This window comes from Cyprinodon tularosa, unplaced genomic scaffold (assembly GCF_016077235.1).
Source record: "Cyprinodon tularosa strain WSP-4 unplaced genomic scaffold, ASM1607723v1 ctg189, whole genome shotgun sequence".
NCBI classification, from domain to species: domain Eukaryota; kingdom Metazoa; phylum Chordata; class Actinopteri; order Cyprinodontiformes; family Cyprinodontidae; genus Cyprinodon; species Cyprinodon tularosa.
In genome coordinates this window covers 1861993-1885432 of record NW_024038669.1, presented here as the reverse complement: position 1 = coordinate 1885432, position 23440 = coordinate 1861993, and the positions used below count along the sequence as shown (strand labels likewise).

Genomic DNA, 23440 nt, shown 5'->3' with positions numbered 1-23440 from the left:
GATAGAAAATTACACCCAATGGAAATAATATACCTTTTCAGATGTTCCTTGGCCATTGTCCCAGCTTGGAGCGATCGCATGGAAAACTTGTTTGCTTTTTAGCTTGCAGCTGTCAGTAATGATGATCTCACCTGGTGCTCCACCAGTTTTCTGGTTATGCACCAGCTGCTGAAGCTTGGGTCCTGCGGCACTGAAGATGGCGTTTGAAACTGCCCCTTTGTTTAATACAAGATCCTCAGCCACTGTGTTCACAATTACCTCCGTCTAAAAATGTGGTATGATGTAATGAAAAAATGAAAGATTTTAGTTTTAAACTATTAAAATCATTTTTATCTTTAATCAAATATATAAAACATGCATGTTTACCTTGGAAGCCTCAATATTTCCCTTTTTAAGAACAATGTTCAAGCCCTCTTTAGTCTGTGCTCGGCACAAGCTGGGGTCAGGTAGAGCTAGCTTAACTAGGGAAGGCTTTGGACCAAGCTTGGGGCGAGGGTTCTGTGGTGATACACTAACTCCATGAGTTCCAAACTCTTGTTTCACTGCGGCCTCTATGCCAAGGACAACACTATCATCATTATCCACCAGATGAATCGCCTTCAAGGTGAGGTCATCATAACTTTCATCACAGTACTGCTTCACTGCTGTAACAATGGTGCTTAAGCACAGATTTAGGGGGAAGCCGAGATTTCTGCTGATGGCAGGAAGAGCCACAGAATCACAGCTGCACTTCTCAGCAAGTTCCAGGATTTCTTTAACGGTTCTTCTCAACTGGGCCTCGGACCTCTTTGGCTTATTAAGGTCAAAGCTTGGTCCTACGGCATGGATAACTTTTTTGCAAGGAAGTCGTCCCCCAGCATTAGTCACAACACAGTCTCCAGGTCTGAGTTTTCCTTTTGAGTTGATTATTTTGTCACATTCAGCCTGCAGCTGAGGGCCTGCTGCTTTTGAGATTGCCAAACCAAGACCTCCATTGTGTTTCAAGTCATCAGGTGAAGGACTGATAACAGCATCGACAGAGTAACTACATATGTCTGCCTTGGAGACCACTATTTCCACACCGTCACCTGTCTGGATTTTGTAAACAGGTTTCTGTTCTTGTACAAAATCTTGCAAAATCATTTGACTATGGCTTTTGGTTGATGAACCATTAGAGTCATCAACCATTTGCACCAGGCAGCCAGTATCGTTTTTAACTAAGGTAGCAAAAAGTGATTCTTTTTTCTGAAAACATTTTTTAACTCCTGGTTTTGTGACTTTTAAGCTGTCAAAGTACACAGAGGAGAGTGAATCCTTGACTATGCTTATGCAACTCTGTACAGCATTTCTACAGCCACTTAAGATGATCTCCTCCTTTCCAAAAGACACATCCACCCCACCCTCTAGCTGTTTTAACCAGGGTGCCTGACCTTTAAGGTACTCAATGACAACATTTGCCTCAACAGCAACAAATTCTTCAACGTGGGCATTTTGTGTTAAAAAGTCATCTATTTCACTGCTAACTTTGTCCACATTGTCCATCGGACCAGACACTACCACTTGCTGATGATGAACTTTAATCTGAGTTCTCATTCCTGACACACTGTTGGCTTTTTCTAGCTGATGGACAAGCTGCTGCCACTCTGGCTTTTTCAAGACGTCATTGTCTTCAACCTCGATGTACTCAGACTTCAGGATTTGGCTTAGGTGGTCTTGAGCACTCATTAGATCCTTGTCAGAAACAGCAAGAAGCTGCACTCTTTGCGGACTGATCTCTAAGGCTGCTTTTAGACCATAGGCTGTGAGAAGTACATCTGTGGCCTCCTCTTGTTGTTCTTCCTTCAGCATGTCAAGCAAAAATTGATCCAATTCTAAATTCTGTCGTTTTAATGCAAACATTGCATTGTTTATTAGTTGGTTTGCATTAATAATCTCTTCCACAAAGCCAGTTACTTTCAAAGCTTTCTTCTTTTGGTCATATGACAATTTGAGTTCTGGGTACATTTGCAGGAGTTTATCCTGAATACCATCTTGAGAAATGAGGAGAAAGATTGATGGGGGCAAATTTATTTCTTGAGTCTTGCTTAATTTCTCCCGTCTAACCTTTTCTCCAATCCTGCTAAGAACTTCTGAAACAGGTTTCTCAAGTGTGTTAACTTCATTTACAAGACCGACCATGTAAAGATTACCACTGGTTTTATCAGGAACTACAACCACGTCTTCTTTCTGGAGTTTCTCTTTAATCTTCTGCACAGACTCTTCCCATACCTCAGATTCTAGGGGAAACTTGATGGATTTGAATTTAGAGACAGACTGAATGAAGGCTGATCTAACAGTGTTTGCCCACTCTTTGATGATGACTTTTGCTTCTTTTTGCTTAAGTAATAAAGGCAGGGCACTGAGGCGGACAGCAGACTTCTCCAGGGTAATGATGCAGAAGTGTTTTTCCAAGTCACGACGAACGGTCTCCAGAGCAGTTTTGTTTTCAGCAAGGTATCCCAGGATAGCAGTGTCAGTGGGTTGAGATATGGAAGCAGGGAGTTTTGGTGATGGCTTATCTTTCCCATACAGTGCAACACCCAAAGATTTGTAATATGGATAGACTTTGACCCCCTGCTTTTTTATGGTGTGCTTCACATTCATGACTTTCTTTGCAGCTGTGGGGAAAATAATTAAACTTAAAATTCACAGTTTAACATGAGAATTAACCAAAATAATTAGTATGTACAACAATTGAACTACCTTGATTTTCCTTGAATGTGATAACAGCAGACTGTTCAGCTTCGTTCAGTTTGACATCTTCGACATCTCCACCTTTACTCTCAAAGTAGAGGTGCAGAATGTCTTCACTGCAGTCTGAAAACCCTTCAACAACAACCCTCTTCGTGGTCTCAAGGGGTCGAATTGAAAAGCCCTTCTTTGTGAACATCCGATTTTGCGGACATATTTCTATAAACTCCCTGTTATCTGAGAATAAAGAATAGATTAATTAATAAAAATTTTATTTCAAGCTGTTATAAATAGCACTCATTAACTAAGTAGTTACCTTTCCCACTCTGGAATGTCACAACAGCAGATGAGATGTCAGGAATGAGTTCCAAAATGTAGTTCTTGGAGGCAGTTGGAGAGTTTAGATCTCTCAAAATGTTCTCCACTAGCATTTCCAAGAATTCTTGTGTTACAGTCTCTGGAACGTTCTCTAAGACAGCCGAGGTGGAACACGGCTCTTCGTCCTCTGAATCTTCATCTTTGCCTTTTGCCTCGATTTGATCTTCATCCATAGTTTTTTCTTTTCCAGGTAACTGTTTATTGGTCTCTGCCTTGTCCGCTGTTTATTGGATATAAAAGTTAAATGAGTACCCTATTGTGCACTGACAAATAATACAAGTACTTTAGATGCAAAGTAGATTATTAACCCTTTTACAGTGAGCTTAGGGCAAAATATCTATTAGCTGTCCTAAGTAATTATGTCCTAAAACCCATTTAAAATTTAATATGATTTATACTATAGATGTTTTTCGTAATGTTGTGATTATTAAAAGCTTGATATTCATTATAATAAATAAAACAAGAGTTAAAGGGGTCACAGAATGCAAAACTGAGTTTGCATTGTCATAGATGAATAACGATAGTTCAGTGGGTGAAATGGATGTACAGAGAAGTTCAAAACCCATCAACACCTCCTTTCCCTGCAAATCTCACAATTCTAAACTTCCACCATAAAACGGGCGAATCCAAACGAAGCCCCGAATTGACGTAAACTCAGGGATGTTTCCTTATTTGGTTCTGGCCTTTAATTTTGTCACGCCCCGAAATTGACATACAGACCAGCCCACTGGTTCACTGGCCCAAGAAGATGAATAGAAGTAGATGGAAGACACGAGTCTAGCTGTTTAGCCTACAGTTGGGTTTACTTCAACAAGAATTACAAAGCAGGCAGTCTCTCTATTGAAAAATTAGCCAGAACCACGGGCGTAAAGGCAGTGATCCAGGCTGCATGGAGAAAGGGGAAATTTTTTCCAGTCCTAACAAGGATCCGAAGGCATTGATTATTTTTGTGTATTAGAAGATCCCTGCAAAGTTTGATGCGCAGCTGTTCATGTGCTGAAAGCATTTTACCGAAGAAAGCTTTCAAAATTTTGAAAATTCAAAGCAGGATTTGCTAGACTTCTTTTACTGAAATGAGGGGCTGTTCCAACTGTAAGGCCGTCACAACCGCATACTGTAAGTATTATTCTGTCGCTAAGCTGTTGATAGCATTGCTAGGACCGGACCGGGCACTCGTACCAAGCCGTCAGCTCTGGAGCTGGTCTGGGAATCCAAGCGGACGGGGCAGGGAGCCAGCTGGAGCGACCGAATCCAACCTGGTGAAATCAAAGTTAGGGGGCGGGGTTAACGCGGATCGAGTCGCCACCTACTGTATCAGAGTATGTTCACAACCTGTGGATCACGGTCTCTGTAATCGATTTGCTTCGCCTTAATGTGCAGGGTGACCAATCAGGTGTTAGATAACCGCCCCCTAACCTTGATGGGTGAGTTTGACAGATTCTTTTAATGGTTTCAATGCACTGCGACACAGGACCATGAAATAATTAAATGCACACTGAAATAATTCTATATATATTTTTAATAAAATGATGGTAAAATTTTATTAAATTAATGACAGATTTATATATTTGATTCCTTATTTATTTATTGAATTACACATTTAATTAATTGTTTATCGCTATATTTATTTATTTAATTGTGGCACTTTATATTAGTGACGTGGTTTTAATTAATGAATGACACATTTATTGATTTAATTCCACATTTAATTAATTATTGACACATTTAATTATTTATTTAATGCTGTATTTATTTATTTAATTTTGGCACTTTTTATCCTCCATAACTTCCTGTACACATACAACAATTGTTTTCTGATAGAGATGGAAAATATAATCTAAGAGGAAAATTTAAATTCAAAACTAAGTATGTTCGAACAACAAAAAGAAGCTTTAGTTTATCAATTAGTGGAGTGAAGCTCTGGAACAGCTTGCCTGAGAACATTAAACAATGTAAAAGCATCCAGCAATTAAAAAAAGAATATAAGAAAAGTATTTTTGAAAAATAGAAAAAAAGAGTAATATATAAAGTTGGTATACTGATTGTCTTACTGTAAATAATTGTCCTTTATCACTACAGTATGACATATGTAACTGAGGGGTAGGGCCTAATAAGCTTATGCTTCATCCTACTTCTTTTTGAAACATGATGCATGTTTTTGAAGCCTTCAATGTAAACATTGTTAAATCATATCATGTTTCAAAATAAATGAAATGAACATGAAATGAAATGTATAATACATTCATTTCATATTAATTAGTATATTTTTCATGGGTACTTACACTTTTTGCCGCCTTTATCAGCGTGATGTCCCTGATAAAAAAAAAATAACAAAACAAATATTTTTGATATATTTTTCTGGACAACACTGATAGATTTTTTTTTTTTTTATTCAGCTCCAAAACATTTCCACTGGTTGGGAAAAGACTTTAGTCAAGGTAAGATTTTATGAGGTAATAAACACAGTACTTTAATCTGTTGTGCATCCTCATAGACACAAAATGAAAGGACAAAAGCAGGAATACAAGCAGGCAGAACCATCTTGTATTTCTGATCAGTCATATGATTTCCAGTAAGCAATAAAACCCCCCACAGGATCAGGTCTACTTTATCAGAGGTTTAGACATTAGAGTTTAACCAAGAAGCCAATAAAGCGTTTATTGTTCTGTGGCAGATCAGGTAAACATCATTAAACATGGATTCAGCAGACTATCAATGTCTTATATCAATGCAAACATATAACAAGTTTACTGATTTAAAAACATAGTCCTAAATAAATATACACAGCAGCTGTAGGCGTGTCTTCTGCTGCCAGGCTTTTGATGACATAACAGAAACTGAGATTAGATTATCTCTGTAATTGATATTCTAAAAGCCCTAATAGTTGCAATACTTATGTTTAATTCTTAAAAGTGTGATAAATGAAGAAAGTTTGAACTTTTTGAACTCACCTGCTTCTTTTTGTCCTCTGAAGGAAGGCGAACTGACAGCTTTAAAACTCCCTGATCCAAACTGATCTGGTGCGCCTTTTTTTCCAGGACATTTTTCTGGTCTGGGAGAGAAACCAGATTGAATCCAGAAGGTTTTATTAAAGATTGGTTATAAAACTAATATTCCGGGTCTTACCTTCCTCCCTGCGGAAGCGCAGCAGCGCAGTCCTGCTCCCAGACTCATACTCCACCTCACAGTCTCCTCCATTAGACTTCTTACTCTGAAAATACTTGATTAATTTATTTTTTAGTCTAGTTGCGTTAGTTTCCTCAAACTCAACCAGAACAGGGTAGGAATAACTCTCCGCCATTGTGCAGCTTCCAGCCGCTCTGGTGTGACTGAACAAACACTTTCACTTTTGTTTCTGATGAAATGGAGAGAGGCGGACACGAAGCTGCTAAACTTCGCGGGATTGGAGCAGAACAAAGCAGAACCTATTGAAAGACATGTTTACAAGAGCAAGTTTGAAGACTTATTAACTCGAACTAGCAAAACAGCCGGTTTCCACTGGTCCACACCCTGTCCCACTTTACTTTCAGTTTTCACTCGATGCGTCTGGAAAGGTAAGCGCTTCGCCTCTGCGTTTAGTCTGAAAATAAAAGGAAAAAACTTCCACAGTTTATGTATTTTATGTGATGTTGAAATATATCAAAAGCTGGGCTTAAATCAGTTTAGGTATTTACAAACCGTAAGTGAATGCGACGTCAGGTAAAGATTCGCTTTTGATAACCAGAGACGAAGATCGGGAAACATTTGAAACTATATCATAAATCTTTGCTATAAATATTATAGTTAGTTGTTTCTTGTGTTTGTTTTAATGAAAACATAGACATTAAATACTGTCATATAAAAAAAAAAAAAAATCAAAACAATGTTAACCAATCTAATTTAATAAAACACGTTCGCTATCAACATAAAATTAGTAGGGTATGGTTACTTTAGAGTACAGTGATGTTAGGGAATACATGCTGTAAAGCTTGTTTTTAAATCAAGTAAATAACTATTCGGTGTCAAACGTTGGTATTTCAGGCATCTTTGTCTCCCTCTGCTGGACATAGAATATAATAGATTTTAACTGAATAGGCTGCCATATTGTGGTTGTGAATGTAACCGAGTAGAAAGACCTGCACAAAAGACTGAATTAAAAAAAAATAATAATTATCAAAATCGAGCTTAGCGTGAATGAAAAAGGAGTGTGTCAAAGTGTTAAGTAAAAATTTGAATTTTTTTTAAGCAAGGAAGACAGTAAGTGGTTCTCAGAATAGTGGGGAAACTGTGTAATAAGCATAATTGAAGACACAAAACACCTTCAGAACAGGTAAAACAAATATTGAAATAGTCATTAATATTCTTTTTTATAAAGATCTATTTTTCCATAGCATCTCTCATAAAGGTATTGACATTTCTTTCTGTATTTATATATACTTATACACACACACACATATATGTGTGTGTGTGTGTGTGTGATATATATATATATATATATATATATATATATATATATATATATATATATATATATATATATATATATATGTATAACAATATACTAATCAATTAGCAAGACAAATTTGCACTGGATTACTTATCAATGACATCACGGACCATCTTCCCATATTTAATGTTTTCAAACAATTACAAAAAAAAAAAATGTTATTTTAAATTTGTAAGATAACGAACACCTTATTCAAGGCTGACCTATAGGCCCAAACTTATGAAGGAGTTTATGCAACTCCTGACCCAGATATGGCATACAATGCCTTCCTACTAACTCAAATCCAACTATATAATCATTACTGTCCATGCCGGAAATGAAAAATAAAAATAGCTAGGATAAGCAATGGATTACCAAGGGCATGGCTAAATCCTGTAAAAGAAAACAACTTTAATTACATTAAAGCAAAGGACTAAACAAACTGAAGAAAAGTATAAAATGTATGAAAATAAGTTAACACAAATAATACGATTTAAAAAAAAGCATAGTATCATAATTTGGTGGAGCAGAACAAGAGTGATGTCTAAGGTACGTTGAAGGTATTTAATGGCATTTTTTTCGGAATGGCAGGAAAAATAATGAATACAGAGTTAATTGCACAGTGAATAACTCTATCAATGAAAAAAAGGACATTTCAAATGCTTTTAATCGCTTTTTTATTGGTGTTGGGGTAATGGAAATCGAAATTGTGGAACCACTGTGTTTATGAGAAGGAAATAATTGAAACTGTATATTCCTTTAAGTATAAATAATCAACGGATGGTTCTGACATAAATATGGTCCTTGTGAAAGATTTCATTGAACATATTGTCATTCCCTTCATGTATATTTTGAAACAGTCTTTTCTGACTGGTATCTGTAAAATGTTAACCACTTAAGTAATACCCTATTTTGAAAGGGGAGATAATTAATAGTTCACCAACTACAGACTAATCTCAATACTCTTGCAATTTTAAAAAAATACTAGAATACTAAAATGTGTTTGTTAAAACACTTTATAGCTTTGTAGACCAGCATAAACTGTTAAATGAACATCATTATGGTTTTATATCCAATAGATCAACTTCAATTTTTTGGGAGCTAAACTATTTATTATCTACATAAATGCAGTTAGTGAAGTCCTTAGCAATTTATGATGCATTCTATTTTCTGATGATGCCAGTCTGTACTTTTCGGGACAAGACTTCAAGTAGCTGTTGAGTACAGTGTGAACTGAACTAAGAAACTAAAAAAATAAATGGTTTGATATAAATAACCTTTCCATAAATCTGAACACAACTAAATATATTGTATTTGGAAACAGGAACGTTAAAAAAAACATGTTGAATCAAAACGTGTATTTCAATTTCCAATTCAGCTTATTGGTTATAAGCTTAATTGGAAGGTGCATATTCTAGAGACAAATTGCTAAACTTATTGCTATATTACGTAGGGATGGGACGATTTATGAAAACCGTCCGAACCGTTCAGTTCGACTGTCTCGGTTCGGTTCGCGTGTGTTGCGTTCGGTTCATGCGCTGCTCCTTTTTCTCATAGGCGAAGCGTTTACACTCCAGAGCAGAAGGTGGCGGTACTGCGACCAAAGCCAACCACCAGTAGAAAACAAGAAGAAGAAGAAGCGAAGCAGCGTAGCTGGGTGTAGCAGAAAAAAATCAGTTGTTGTGGAGAATTGTGTGGGTATGGCGAGTGGGAAAGAACAGGAGTTGGAAGACGCGCCAGCAGCACTTTATAGGTCTGCTGTATGGGACCACTTCAGGTCACTGCATTTAGAGTGACCTACGATGACGGCGGAAAGAAAGTTGTGGATAAAAGTGCAACACGTTTTGTTTATGCTAACAGCAACATGACAAAACATGTCATGCTAACCCTGAAATCCCTCATACTCCGTCAGCAACCCCCGCTTTCCTACATTTTTATGGAATTTCGGTGTAACAATCAACATATACCGAATCAAACCGAACCGAAAACCGGGACCACGAAACCGTGAATCGAACCGAACCGTGGATTTTGTGAACCGTTCCACCCCTAATATTACGTCAAATTAAAACCTATGTGAATCAAAATGCTGTGTGCTAACTGTACAATTCCCTCTTCTTTCCATACCTTAGTTATTGCGTGGAAATATGGGGGTAATATGTATAAAACTCTACAACTCTACAACCAATATTCTTGCTACAAAAGAGAGCAATCAGAGTGATCAGACATGCAGAATACCATGTTCCAACAAATCAACGTATTTGATTGAATATCTTAAAATTGCATGATCTGGTTGATCTAAACACGGCAGTCATGATGTACAACGTGCACAACCTAATGCTTCCTTGCTGTTTGCAAGAGATGTTTCAAACCAGAAAAACAAGATGCAACCTCAGAGGGCCTAATCTGCTACAAAAACCCTAGGTGAATATTAATACGAAGAGGAGGTGTTTATCATTTAAAGGAGTTGATCTGTGGAACAATTTACCTAATCAGCTTAAGTGATCCAAAGCTATTCATGCATTTTTTTTAAAAATCTATAAGTCAAATGTTTTGGAAATTATATATAATTGAAGGTTATCATAAAATAACTGTGATGCATAGCATAATTTTGACTTTGTACGTTTACTTTTTGTGCATATATGTTACTGTTGTTGATAGAGCAACTGATGTGCCATCTTTGGGGATAGTGTTACATTTGTAAGCAGGGTTAGGCATTATATGTCTCGACTTCAGCCAAAACCCTTTCGGTCAGGCATCGTTTAGCACTTGCTATTTTTAAAAGAACATGCTCTCTTATTGTGTCATGTACAAGAACTTTCAAAAAGTTTGTGCATTCTAAGTGTTTATAATATTTAAACTGACCGAATAAATAAACTACTACTACAACGTAAAATCAGCATTTCTTCTTGCTATCTGTAATTACTTCTAAGATATTAAAAAAACTTTTGACAAGGAAAAATAAAATTTTGACTATCCTGAATATTTTAAGATATCAGAATTTATATTATGACAAGTGAAACTAATGGTTCAATATATCTTCAATTTAATTTAAGAGAAACAAAATACCTTTTGAGATATCTCAAACGGCGTCATCTGATTACACGTTTAAAGTGTCACACTTCCAAAGTATAATCAAAGTTAATTTTGACTAGTCAGAACTATTTTATTTTTAATATCTGAATTAGGGGCAAGAAGGTTCAGGGTTCGATTCCTGGCATGGAGTTTTCATGTTTTATGTTCTCCCTGAGCATGCGTGGGTTCTCTCCAGGTACTCCGGCTTCCTCCCACAGTCCAAAAACAAGACTGTTAGGTTAAGTGGCTTCTCTAAATTCTCATGCGGCTTAACATGTCATCACCGGTCGGATCATGGAAGCTAACTTGCACCCGGAAGCAACACTAATTTTACTGACCTACAGGTGTCATTACTGTCAGTGTGAAGAACAATTTTAAACATATTAACTACTGGTGGAGTTTTCTCCATGGAGGGCTATAAACTCAAATTAGATGTAAATCAAATACCAAATTTATATGTATTTATATACATAAACTATTTTCTGAGAATGTATTTATTGAAGAGCAACTGTGAAAATCAACAAACATCTAGGAAAAGTACACTATATTATATCAGTTTCAATGTGAATCCCAGATTGTTCATTCTTCTTTGTCTTTTCTAAAAAGTGCTTTATATCAGTCCTGCCTGTCTTTATCCATGCTGGGTCAGATTCTGACTGTTGAAAAGTGAGGCAGACAGTCAAGGCAGCAGAATAAAGCATTAGCCTCACACCAAGCAGTTAGCCAAGCCTTGTAGCTAAACCAGATCCTGGAAAAAGACTGTACCGTCTCCCTCTGTCTTTGGACTGCTGATGTATTTTGATGTTCGGCAGATCAGGTCCAAATAATTTAATCTCCAGCTTTTCATTGTAAGAATAGCAACTCGACCTGTCAGTCACCTGCACTACAACTGTGACAACAGTTCCTGTCACCTCTGGGCACATCTCACCTGCGCCCAGAGCTGTCCTATTCTTCTGTATTGCAGAGGAGCTACTGGGCATGTACAACTTATAAAGAGAGTCTATGGCCAAAGATTTTTGCACCCTAGGGCAGAAATACGTCATCAATCCGACACTAAACAGCTTTACTTCCACCACTGATACAGTTATCACTAAAGGAATCAGAGAAATGACTGAACATCTGAGACAGAGGGCAGGAAAGAGAAGTGGGATATTTAGAAGTCCAAAAAGCGTCAGGATAGACAGAGAGAGAAGCAAAGCAGTGCTAAGCTTGCACTAGCCTAGGCTAGCTACCCCTTACTACCACAATTAAAACTATGTGAATGCAATATGGTGACCATTAGGGATGGGGATGGAAACCCGGTTCTATCAAGGACCCGGTTCCACTTTTTTCAAAACCCGAAAATCAATAACATTTGGGCTTATCGATACCACTATCGAGTCTGGTCGTTTTTTTTTTTTCTACCGGAGGTCCTGTAACATAATTGTGTGTCCCTCAAATCGCGTCACAGCATTTAAATCTAATCAATCCAATCACTGCAGCATGTCCACCAATGTTTTGGAATGAAATTGTAAGCAAACAGATATTAAAAGTAAAACAAGTGAAGTCTGGCAGTTAACTTTGCTCGCGACTCGAGGATGGCTGAACGGAAAAGACTCCTCCTCCTGCTGCTGCCGCACCACAGTCGGGCCGTCTTCATCATCCACTCAGTACCACTGGTAAGCGCGCACACAGACTTTGTAGCTTGTCCAGTCAGTTAAAAATAGTAATTGTGAAATCCGTGTTGTAATCGGCAGCATACAAGCTAGTTAGCTTGAAAAGTAAATAAAGTTTCAGACGTGCTGCGTGATGATGTGTTCAGATTGGCTCAGTAAAACGACAATTAGGTTATCATGATGCGTTCAAGTGTAACGTAAAGAAAACGGAAAATTTAGTTTTTGGCGAGAAACATGAGTAATACATATATACGTATATAAACGTATATTGCTCTAATTATTTTAGAATATATAATTAAACTACTGATGCCAACATTTATTAAAAATTACATTTAATTTAAAATACAATTATTTATTTGCTAAATATTTTCCTAATCACTAAAAACATGATGAAAAGTGACAGTAGACAATACATTAACCAACAATTGTGAAAATGTATTCTAGTTAGTTTTATGTCATTTCGAAGTGGCCTATTACATTAGCCATGTTTATTGAAGGCTAGAAACGTTTTTGTTATCTCACTTGTTAAGCAATAAAAGCAATACCAGTTCTGTTAAAAAAATATTGTTGCATCGTCTTTCCACCAAATAACAGAAAAGTATCAATAGTGGTATCGATAAAGACTCGAATCGATAAGGAGTATCGATAAAGGTATCGATATCAATAAATATTAACGATCCCCATCCCTAGTGACCATGGAGGCACTCCGCCGTAGCTACAATACCGATGTGAGGTTTTGGTAAGTACACCTCACTATAGAACTTGTATTTGGTTTGAGCCATGGTTATTAAGCTTGAATACCCCGAGTGGACCAAAAGCTCTAATGCGCTTGTGTGTCAGATTTAGGTATACTAGAAACAATGAGCACAAAGGTTCCCTCTTGGGTTTTAGAATGTATTGAATTCAATTCAGTTTATTTCTATAGCTCCAATTCACATCATGTCATCTCAGGTCACTTTCCAGTTCACCAGATCATCCAGTCAGATTGATTCAAAGTTTTCTATCTAAGGAAAACCAGTTGATTGTATCGACTCATTGACTGGAATGCAATCCCTCACACTAAGCATGCTTGTAGCGACAGTGGAGAGGAAAAACTCCCTTTTATCAGGAAGAAACCTCCAGCAGAACCAGGCTCAGTGTGAGCGACCATCTGCTGAGGCCGACTGGGGTTCAAGGAGACAGAAGCAGAGACACAAAAAGCAGCTGTAAAACGCGGCCCCGTCCAGGAAACACACAGCCAGGCAGACGGGCTGCGAGCCAGCTCCCATGTCAGAGGATGAAGAGAGCACAACCAGCCAGTCACAGTCAGCGAACCAGGACTCCAACATCTATAAACAAGGGTGTTGATGGAAGCATTACAGCTGATATTTCTCTCCAGGATGGAGTCACAGCCAAACAGGAACAGACGAGGCAAAGCTACTATGAGAAGAAGCAGAGAGAACATAACGTTAGAGATTGAACTAACAGATTCTGCAGAATAGGAGAATAGAGAGAGAATGGAGCAGAATGGTGAAATGGGATGTATATAAGAAAAGGGTTAGGGCTTATTAATTAATTAATCCTATTAAATGCAAAGTCCTGGCCCTAGTATTAACACATGCTTTTTTGTTTCCTTCAATGGGAAAAGTTTCTGTATGAGAGCTGGGTCTTGAAAATAACACTTATACAAGCTGTGTTTGTGACTTCACATTTTGGTCCCGATTGACCACAGCCTTCTGCAAAAGAGGGGAGTCTTGAGCAGTTTATCTCCAAGGTGGGAGGGGTCAGCTGTAATCTTATCTGGTATTTGTTTGGGCATGTGATACACCTCATACAATGCCACCTGCCCTTGTCTGTGGTAGTTGCATCAGTGTACCAGATGGTAATTAAGAAGGAGAGGGTGGACTCAATGATGGTGCAGTAAAAACCCACCATCATTGTCTTAAGCAGCTTTAACTTCTTCTACTGCAGCAGGAAGTACATCTTCTACTGTGCCTTCTGAATGAGGGAGGTGATCTTCAGCTCCCACTTGAGGGATGAAAGTGCTTGGGAAGATAAATGAGTCCACATTTGGAACTAAAGAGTAAACAACTATAGCTACTACCTTAGAGCATTGCGCTCTAGACTCTTCTGGCTGCTCCAGTTAACCAGTCAATGCATCTACCATATGTTACCAGACTCATTACCACAGCCTTAATTAGGATGGTGTCCTTTGCAAACTTATGGATTCTGACAGACTGGTGACCATAGGTGCAGGTGTTTGTATACAAAATGAAAAGCACATGCCAGAACAAATACCACATGGAAAAACATGAACCCTAATATATTAATTCCAATGTCCATATCCACAAAAACATCCTTGTAATAATGAGATACTCTTACGGAACAATTTTGCACACACTCCCGTGTTTGAACAATTTTTTCCATAGTTTGTTTAATGCGAGCATTAATGGGTTAAAATATTTTAAAGCAATGTTGACTGCAAAAGTTGCATTCTGGTGTTTGGCGTGCATGACCCATGTATGGAGGCTTAATCCTCAAGCCGCATGTCTCTCCCCTAATTTCATACCCCTTTTCCTGTCAGCCTACTGTTGTAAAATAGGGTAGCAGCATTAGGGATAGGCATCCATATTTTGGATTTATGATGAAATGTGTCCTTGAGATGTTAATAGAGTGCTTTATGATCTTTCCACAGGTTGATTAAGAAACTATGGCAAGTCAACTGGATATTCATCTTTATGGAGAGTCTCTTGCCATAGTTAAACAATGTGGAGCCACTCTGTGTGTCATCATTGAAACTAAATTTGGATGTGTTGCCACCCTTGAGGGTGTGCAGCTGGAGAATGAGAGAAACACTCCATACCAGAGAGGCCCTCCAACCATTCCTCCACAGAAGAGACTTGAAATCACGATGCCTTCTGGTATAAAGGTGTCTGTATGGAAGGCTGATCTCACCAACTTCCACGCTGATGCTGTTGTGAATGCAGCTAATAAAGAGTTAAAGCACATTGGAGGCCTTGCTCTAGCTCTGTCCTCTGCTGGGGGTTTTCAAATACAAAAGGAATGTGAGGATTATGTCAAAAAACATGGGAAATTAAAAACAGGGGAGGCAGTTGTTTTTGATGCAGGGCTACTACCTTGCAAAAAGATCATTCATGCTGTGGGTCCAGACCTGTCATTCAAACCTACAAAGAATGAGGTGTTACATGCAGAACAATTATTGAAGAAAACTATTCAAAGCATTCTTGACAAAGTTGAAGAAAAACATCTGGCGAATGTTGCCATTCCTGCCATAAGCTCTGGAATATTCAACTACCCACTGCCAGAATGTGCCCAAACCATAGTGTCTACTGTTAAACAGTACTATCAATACCTGCCCACTGGTAGACATGCTCCTCAAGACATCTTCCTTGTGAATAATGATGATCCCACAGTGCAGGCAATTGAAAAAGCATGCCATCAGATATTTAGTCTTCAACAGTATCCATCCTATAGCCAGGCTGTAGCAAAAAATACCAGGAGCGCTGCTCCTCGAAACCCACCACCTTCAGTCCAGATTGGAAATGTCATTCTGACATTGAAGAAGGGTAACATTGAGGAACAAAAGGTAAGGATCAGTCTAAAATGTATCAAACTATCACCTCCTGCTTCGTCCCTCAGGTCCATAGTGGGGCTGGTGCCTATCTCTCCAGCAGTCTTTGGGTGAAAGATACACGCTGGACAGGTTGCCAGTCCATCGCAGGGCTCAATCTAAAATGTTTTTAAAAATTACTGTAATAATAATAAATTTTTTTATTTAGCATATAAGTGTTTACTCTGTATGCATAGGAACTACTAGAAAACATCATGTATGATTCGTTTTGAGTTTCCTTAAAAAAAGAAAACTAATTGTTTTGTGCTTTTTTATTATGGTAACAAAAAAGGGAAAATTTACTGTTGATAATTCTTGGCTAACATTACTTTCTACAGTCTGCCTGATGAAATAATGAAAAAGATGGGAAAAATTATCATTGAGAAACTTGAAGATATTAGTGTAGAAGAGAAAGTTGTGATAAAGAAATGTTGAATATTAGGACTGTCATTATTTTAACTATGATCCAAAAGCAGTAAACCAATACAGACAGACCAGGGAAAAAGTTTAACAGGTTTATTTAAGAGCTTGTGAAGATCCAGTGTTGCTCTGAACACTGCTCAACGGGAACTGAAAGGTGAGGGGAAGACACTGCGGTTAGTTCAGGCTCGGTGGGAAATTTGATTCTCGAACTTGAAGAGGAGAAATAGATTGCTGACTCACGTTTCCAGAAAAGTGGTTGGCTCTTTGACTCCGGTCGGTGTTGGGGTGTTCCAGTGTTTGTCTCTTTCGATGGAGGGCGGACAAGGTTTACCCAGAATGCGGTTGTTTGTAGGTGAACGGAGAAATGACTGCCACTTAGATTTCCTGCGGTCATTAAACTGGTCGTTGTGGAAATGAATCCCTTGCTCAGTGTGAAGCTCAAACGATCTCTTGGAGTGAAGTAGATCCAAACCTCAAGTTTGGATCCTCAGCTCAGTTTAAAGCTCAGATGATCCTTCCAGGGAGAGAAGGTCCGAAAAATCCAGTTTGCAGGATGACTTCCTGCCGAGAGGCAAAGATAAAATAACAAGGTTAAGGCTCAGGTGGACAAAAACTCAGTTTGACTCAGCAAAATTCACCTTGGCTAAATTACTCAAAACTGGCAGTCAGTAGCTTAAGAGCGCTCCGTTAACGAGGTAACCCTCTGCAGGTGTGTGAGGAGGCAGACGAGAACCAGGCACCTCCTTCTGAAGGAAGGGAGACGAACACAGAAACATAAAACACACTGACAGGAATCCTGACAAGGACAGAATTAACAAAGGAATGGGAGGCATAAGTTTAAAAGTGCTTACTGAGCCAAAGAAATTGTAAGTCCCCTAAGAATGAAGAGTAGGTGTTTTCTTGAAGGTCGTTTTAGTTTAATGTATTACAAAAGGCCATATGTCTACCACATTCCTTGTATCCAAGGGTCTGATCCTGGATGTGGAGTGACTAAGATAATAATGATATGGCTTTTTTTTTTTTTTTACATCTTTAGCAAACATTTTTGGTCTTTCAAATGTTGAACTTCACAGAAAGCTAAACAAAAGATTCTAACCACCTTTTGAATACCCTCCTGATAAAACTTTAGAGCATCTGTGCCAGATTGGTTCCCAAATGGAGAAATATCATTAGATGATGTGTTTAATGTGTGTGCTGTTTCGGTCAATATTTTTGTGAAAAACAGTAAGATGTGGGCAAAAATTTTTAATTAATAAAAATAAAATTAGCTTACTTGATTTTATTTAATTATAAGACACCAGTTCTGGTTCACTTGATAAACAACAAATAAAGCTGTTACCCCAGAGTGTCACCAATGTTTACCTAGTGGTCAAAGAAATGTACATGTTTATTAATATTTACAAGGTTAAAAGAAGTGAAAGAATCACAGAAAATTAGGTCAGTTTTTTTGGTTAAAGGATAAAGAAGCTTCCATTCTCCACCTCCTTGTTTTCCAAATTGGCAAGCTCAAAGTGAAACAGTTTGTTTAACATGATCACTCATATACCATCCTAACTCATTAATAAAGCATTGATCTCAGTGGACTGTGATCACTCAATTCCTCTGCAGGGAATGTTTTTTGGAGACTGGAACTATGGTGCACTCTTTTCTTTGTTCAGAGGTGCAGAAAGAGTTAAAATAGTGCTCAAAAATTCCTGTTGAAAAATAACAGCTGAGCAGGTGTACAACTGCTTGAACCCACTTCCTCTGTGCCTGTTGACTCTGTTTAAGACGGAGCATCAAACTATGTTGAACTGAATTTAAACCAGTAACCATATAATTTTTTTTTCTTTTTCAGACAGATGTCATTGTTAACACTGCATCACCAGACAGAAACCTGCATATGGGTAAAATTTCCAATGCAATATTGAAAAAAGCAGGTTATGAAATCCAAAAAGAAATATCAAGAGCTGAAAAGAAGGGCTATATGATCAGTACACAGCCATACAAACTGCACTGCAAAGAGGTGTTTCATACTTTTTGCGTGGAAAGAGAGCAACAAGGAGCAGATGTGGTACATTTCTGTTTTTCACGGATGGGGATAAAATAAAATACCAAATGTATTAAAAATACATTTTTATATATATCCCAATTTATGTACATCTCTTTCTACCCTTTCATTTGTTACAGATCCTTTTAAATTCTGTATTGGATTGCTTATGGATGGGTATTACACGGCATTACACCTCAATCAGCTTCCCTGCCATTGGCACTGGAGCTCTTCATTTTAGTAAAGAAGAATCTGCCTCAATAATGTTTCATGCAGTCTTCGACTTTGCCTTTAAAGTTAAAAAAAAGATGGAGGTTAATTTGGTCATATTTCCCTCTGACCATGAAACGTTCCAGGTACTTTCCTACATTGTGTTTTGAAAGTGTTTGTTTAAAATATTAATGTTCATATTTTAGCACTTGACATGGAAAATATGTTGTGTATCTACTTATGTGTATAGTCTATTGTGCTGAACATTTGATCTGTTCTGTGTCCCCAGGTCTTTGAGGAAAAACTGGGCTTTTTCCTACAGGGATCAGCCTCTTCCAGCTCTCCATTTGGTAAAGATCGAATGTTCCTGTTAATCAGCCCATATCAAGTTCATATTTGCTTATTTAATCTCCTAAGTAATTTAAAGTGCCCCTGTCTTCATGTGATTATAGTCAGTGGGTCACAGAAAACATGTTGTGGAATAACTTAACTTAGTTATTGAGCTTAAGCATTTACTGTCTGATTAAAACTGAAACTGGTCCACAGAGCAATCAGGAGAAGGGAAATACAGCCTTCGTTCTCACCAGCAACACTCTCCAGGTCAGTCTTGGGGGTCTCAAGGACATCCCAGGGGAGAAGGTGAATACAGCACCGCCAGTAAGTTCTTGCTCCACATGAAAAGGGATACATATTTTTACATGTACTTAAATTTTTTAAATATTATTTAAGTTAACGAAACAAATCACATGATAAAATCCTATTATAAAAATGTCATACAATTTATATGAAGCAAGTGCAGCAAATTTTTATTTTAATCATTTTATACACTAAAGGTTTGTGTAACATTTTATTTAACAGCATCTGGCCATGAAGCTGATTCCCACACAAAGAGAGCTCTAACCCCAAACATCCGCTTGCATGGTCCATCTCATGAATCAACAAAAGAGGCTGAGAAGTGGCTCGATAACCTTCTCACCAGTCATTCTTATACCATTTACAACAACTTCATCTTGCACTTTGGTGAGGGAGACCATGTGCAGCTGTCTGCTTTTGCAGAAAAGGGATTAATTGAAGAGTATTTGACAAAAGGTCATGCATGTATAGAAATAACTGGAGAGACAAAGGAAGACACTGTTCTTGCTGCTCTGGAGGTGGAGGCCATGCTCTGTAAAATTCAGAAGGAGTTCATCTCAGAGGAAGAAGGTGAACTGCAGATGTGGACCCAAACAGAGAAATCCTATAAAAGGGAAACAATTGAGAAGTCAAGTAAAGAATTGAGAAGTCAATATGAGGCCTTTTTCAGACACGGGCTGAGAGTAATGAAGGTATACTATTATTAAACACCTAAAGATGTAAGTCATGGATGATTTGAAATTCTACAACTAAATTATATATATATTTTAAAATGTCTCCTCAGGTGGAAAAAGTAGAGAATAATCCTCTGAAGTTGATGTTTGAAATGAAGAAAAAGCAGCTTGGCAGTTCATCTTCTAGAACCATGTTTCAGTGCATCCCAGCACAGTTCTGTGAGATGATCAGTAGGATTGGGTTCCAGGCTGAGTGTTCACCGCCTGAAGGTAAATCACCAAAACTATGAGTTTATTCACTATGCCAGAAGTCCAGTGTTAATTACTCACAGTCAGTGATGGTCTGGGGTTCCATGTCAGGTGTTGGTGTTGGTGTTGGTCCACTGTGTTTTATCAAGGGCAGGGTCAATGCAGCTACCTACCATGGTATCACTGTGCTCAATTGGCCTGCCAAGTCTCCTGACTGAACCCCATAGAGAATCTGTGGGATATTGTGAAGAGAAAGTTGAGAGACGCAAGACCCAAATCTCTGGATGAGCTAAGGGCCGCTATCCAAGCATCCTGGGCCTCCATAACACCTCAGCAGTGCCATAGGCTGATTGCCTCCATGCATTGCCACATTGAAGCAGTCATTTCTGCAAAAGGATTCCCGACCGAGTATTGAGTGCATAACTGTACAGAATTATTTGAAGGTTGACTTATTTGTATTAAGAACACTTTTCTTTTATTGGTCGGATGAAATGGGCTAATTTTGGAGATAGGAATTTTGAGTTTTCATGAGCTGTATGCCAAAATCCTCCGTATTAAGACAATAAAAGACCTGAAATATTTCAGTTAGTGTGCAATGAATCTAAAATATATGAATGTTCAAGTTTTTATCCTTAAAAAAGTTGAAAAATATATAGTGCTATAATCCTAAATATTAATAGAAATGTATATGTTTAAGTGTGCTTTCTATCAGTCTCAGAACCTGTTGGCCTTAGGTGACCCTTAAAGTGGTCACCTTAAGCCACTGGGGTGACAGTGGCATCAGATGTAGGAGTTTGCCCTGAAATGGAAGGGTTGATGGTTCAAGTCCCAGCTTTCAGTGTCTTTGTGTCCTTGGGCAATACACTTCACCTGCCTTGCCTACTGATGGTGGTCAGAGGGCCCGGTGGCACCAGTGTACAGCAGCTTCTGTCAGTGAGCCCCAGGGAAGCTGTGGATATAATGAAGCTTCCCAATATCAGTGTGTGAGTGCATGGATGAATGACTGAATGCACTATATGAGTACAGGCCATTTACCAAGGTTGGCCTTTATCATTTAGTTTTGCCTATTGAAATTCCTTTAGTAATACACCAGGTGCTTCTGGACAGGAAGGCTCAGAGATCCAACAGTCCATAGCCCGGTCAGGGGTCTGATCAGAACAGGAACAGGCAGATCCAGGGTTCCAAGAGTCCAACAATGAATTCAAGCAGAAATATTCAGATGGACTCTGGTAGGCTCAGTAGTTGAGAGACACAACAAGAAATGATATCCGGAAAACTACAGAACTTTAAACCGGCTTCCTCCACTGAGCCAAAACAGGAATAGGGCACACTCAGTGGATAAGAGCCAGGACATGAATAGAAAACCCCAGGAAAAAAAGACAAAAACTCTCTTACCACTAGCCTCAGAGAACAAGAACATGAACTATTGAAATCAGCAATGATCTCAAACAATCATCTGGGCCCGATAGCTCGGCTGAACCGTATATAAAACGGCAGGAGCAGGTGGATAACATTATAATTAATAACGTGGCGGAGTTAGGCAGGTGAGTGAAATGAGCATTAGGTCAGCTAACAGAGCAGTGATCCTGACAGGTTTGCAGAAATATAACTGAAAATAAAAATATACTCATTAAGTGTATGTTGAGCTGGATGGCAAAAATTATCATTCTTGCCAACTATGTAAAGTGACATTTGAAGACCCAAAAAAAGCACAAATCAAATGCCCTCCCCCTCACTGTGACATGTATACTTTTTTATTTCTGTTTTTATAAAGATGACATTTTGAAAAATACTAGAAATGACAACTTCCCAGTCACACCCCCTCATGTGTTCAGACAACGTTTTGGCAGCATATTCTAAATTGCTCCTGCTCCATCTCCCAAAAACCGTGCTGGTTGCTCTCGCTCTCATCATTCTTAGATGGTGGCTATTTTGCTGACAAAAAGATAAGCTTTCTTCTTGCTACTATGCTAAGTGTAAGACAGGGTCAAGAATTGGGCAGTTTCCTACCTTTTAAATAATTTGTAAGTCAGGTGTATTGAAGGAACCCCACAGATTTGGTGAAATGACAAAGTTTTTTTTCAGTGAAAAAAAAAAGGTTTATTGATCCTAAAGAGAAACAAACAAAAAAAACATATTTAGTGATTGTTGTGTATAAATTTCATTACAGGACTGCATGATACAGAGCCATAAAGTATTGATGTTATTTCTTCTAATTACAGATCCAAGTTTCGGAGAGGGCATTTACTTTGCAAGAACCGTTGGGAAGGCCCTGGAGCTGTGGAGGAATAGAAAGGAAGAGTACCTGTACTTTGTGGAGGCTGAGGTTCTGAGGGGAAAGTCAGTTTCTGGTAAACCAGATCTCATAATAGCTCCTGCCGTGGACAGAGATCCCAGCATTGTCTATGACAGCGTGGATGGAGGCCCTGATATCTCCGTTATCTTCAGTGGTTATCAAGCTTTACCCAAGTACATCATCATCTGTAAGAAGGAAGGAAAAGGAAGTGGTTTACATGTTTAGGGAGAGTCTATGAGTTATGTTACTCATAGTTCAATATAAGAAATTCATTTAATTTAAAAAATGATCAAACAGAAGCACCAGGAAAATAACCCAAGGTTATCAATGATACAAAAGATGCCTCAGTTATCAGCTTTACTTTCAGCCTCATTGAAACGATTGAAATACACACTTATTTAGCTCAAGTAAGAAATTCAAGACCTTCTAAAAATCCAGATTTAAAATTAGCTTAATAATCTTATAAGCAACAAAAATATGTGTTAGTTTATTACTTTAAGACTAAAAAATACTTTGGATAGATCCTTAAAGATATTTAGATTTTTTTGTAAATAAATCAGTAGTGTGAAAGTTTTTCAGTCTTTAAAATCTTTGTGGAAATCTTTCAAAAATATGGATTTAGTTTTTGTCTTATTATCCTTTTTATGAATCCTTTGTTTGAAAATTGTTTTGGGGAAAATGTAAATCACCCCTTTATATTTTACTGTATTAAAAATGTATATCTTTTTTGTTGAGTCATTAAATCTACAAATGAATCAGTTTATTTTACTTTACATTCTCTTAGCGATCATTCTTCATTTTCCTTTGATTAAAAAAATCTTCATTTAGGTGCTTTTTAGCACATCTGCTTGTATATTTCATGGGGATCTTTAACTATTATTGTATCAAAGTGTCTAAATTTAATAAAAGTTTAACCAATTTCTGTATACCTCACCAAAATATCAGCTTGAGATTTAATGAAGCTAAATATAGTTTGCATTTATCATACACTCTTGAATCATTCTTGAATTATTCGCTACTTCTTAAAATCTAAAACA

At 37.9% G+C, this 23440-nt stretch overlaps 2 protein-coding genes across 2 annotated transcripts in view; one reads left to right on the top strand and one right to left on the bottom strand.

Annotated features, from left to right (window-relative positions):
- parp14rs1 (poly(ADP-ribose) polymerase family member 14-related sequence 1) overlaps nucleotides 1–6535 on the bottom strand; it is a 14129-nt gene extending 7594 nt beyond the window's left edge. Inside the window, exons 1-7 of the mRNA XM_038282879.1 lie at nucleotides 6214–6535; nucleotides 6039–6139; nucleotides 5370–5400; nucleotides 3026–3307; nucleotides 2722–2946; nucleotides 367–2636; nucleotides 34–264 (exon numbers count right to left, since the gene is read on the bottom strand). Coding sequence (XP_038138807.1) covers nucleotides 34–264; nucleotides 367–2636; nucleotides 2722–2946; nucleotides 3026–3307; nucleotides 5370–5400; nucleotides 6039–6139; nucleotides 6214–6388 — 3315 coding nt within the window. The 5' untranslated portion in view covers nucleotides 6389–6535. The remainder of the gene's footprint in view (nucleotides 1–33; nucleotides 265–366; nucleotides 2637–2721; nucleotides 2947–3025; nucleotides 3308–5369; nucleotides 5401–6038; nucleotides 6140–6213) is intronic.
- LOC119782096 (protein mono-ADP-ribosyltransferase PARP9-like) lies at nucleotides 6217–23440 on the top strand. Its single transcript, XM_038282882.1, has 9 exons — nucleotides 6217–6641; nucleotides 14954–15865; nucleotides 18150–18365; nucleotides 18482–18697; nucleotides 18841–18901; nucleotides 19098–19208; nucleotides 19410–19876; nucleotides 19969–20128; nucleotides 22330–23440. Exons 2-9 carry the CDS (start codon nucleotides 14969–14971, stop codon nucleotides 22626–22628), a joined length of 2427 nt encoding a protein of 808 aa, XP_038138810.1. The 5' UTR covers nucleotides 6217–6641; nucleotides 14954–14968; the 3' UTR covers nucleotides 22629–23440.

What these genes read in the sequence shown, in the direction of transcription:
- LOC119782096 (XM_038282882.1), top strand. Translation starts at nt 14,969, where the DNA reads ATGGCAAGTCAACTGGATATTCATCTTTATGGAGAGTCTCTTGCCATA. An exon ending in AGCAACAAGGAGCAGATGTG is followed by an intron (nt 18,366 to 18,481) that starts GTACATTTCTGT and finishes CATTTGTTACAG; the next exon opens with ATCCTTTTAAATTCTGTATT. An exon ending in AGGTGAATACAGCACCGCCA is followed by an intron (nt 19,209 to 19,409) that starts GTAAGTTCTTGC and finishes TTTATTTAACAG; the next exon opens with CATCTGGCCATGAAGCTGAT.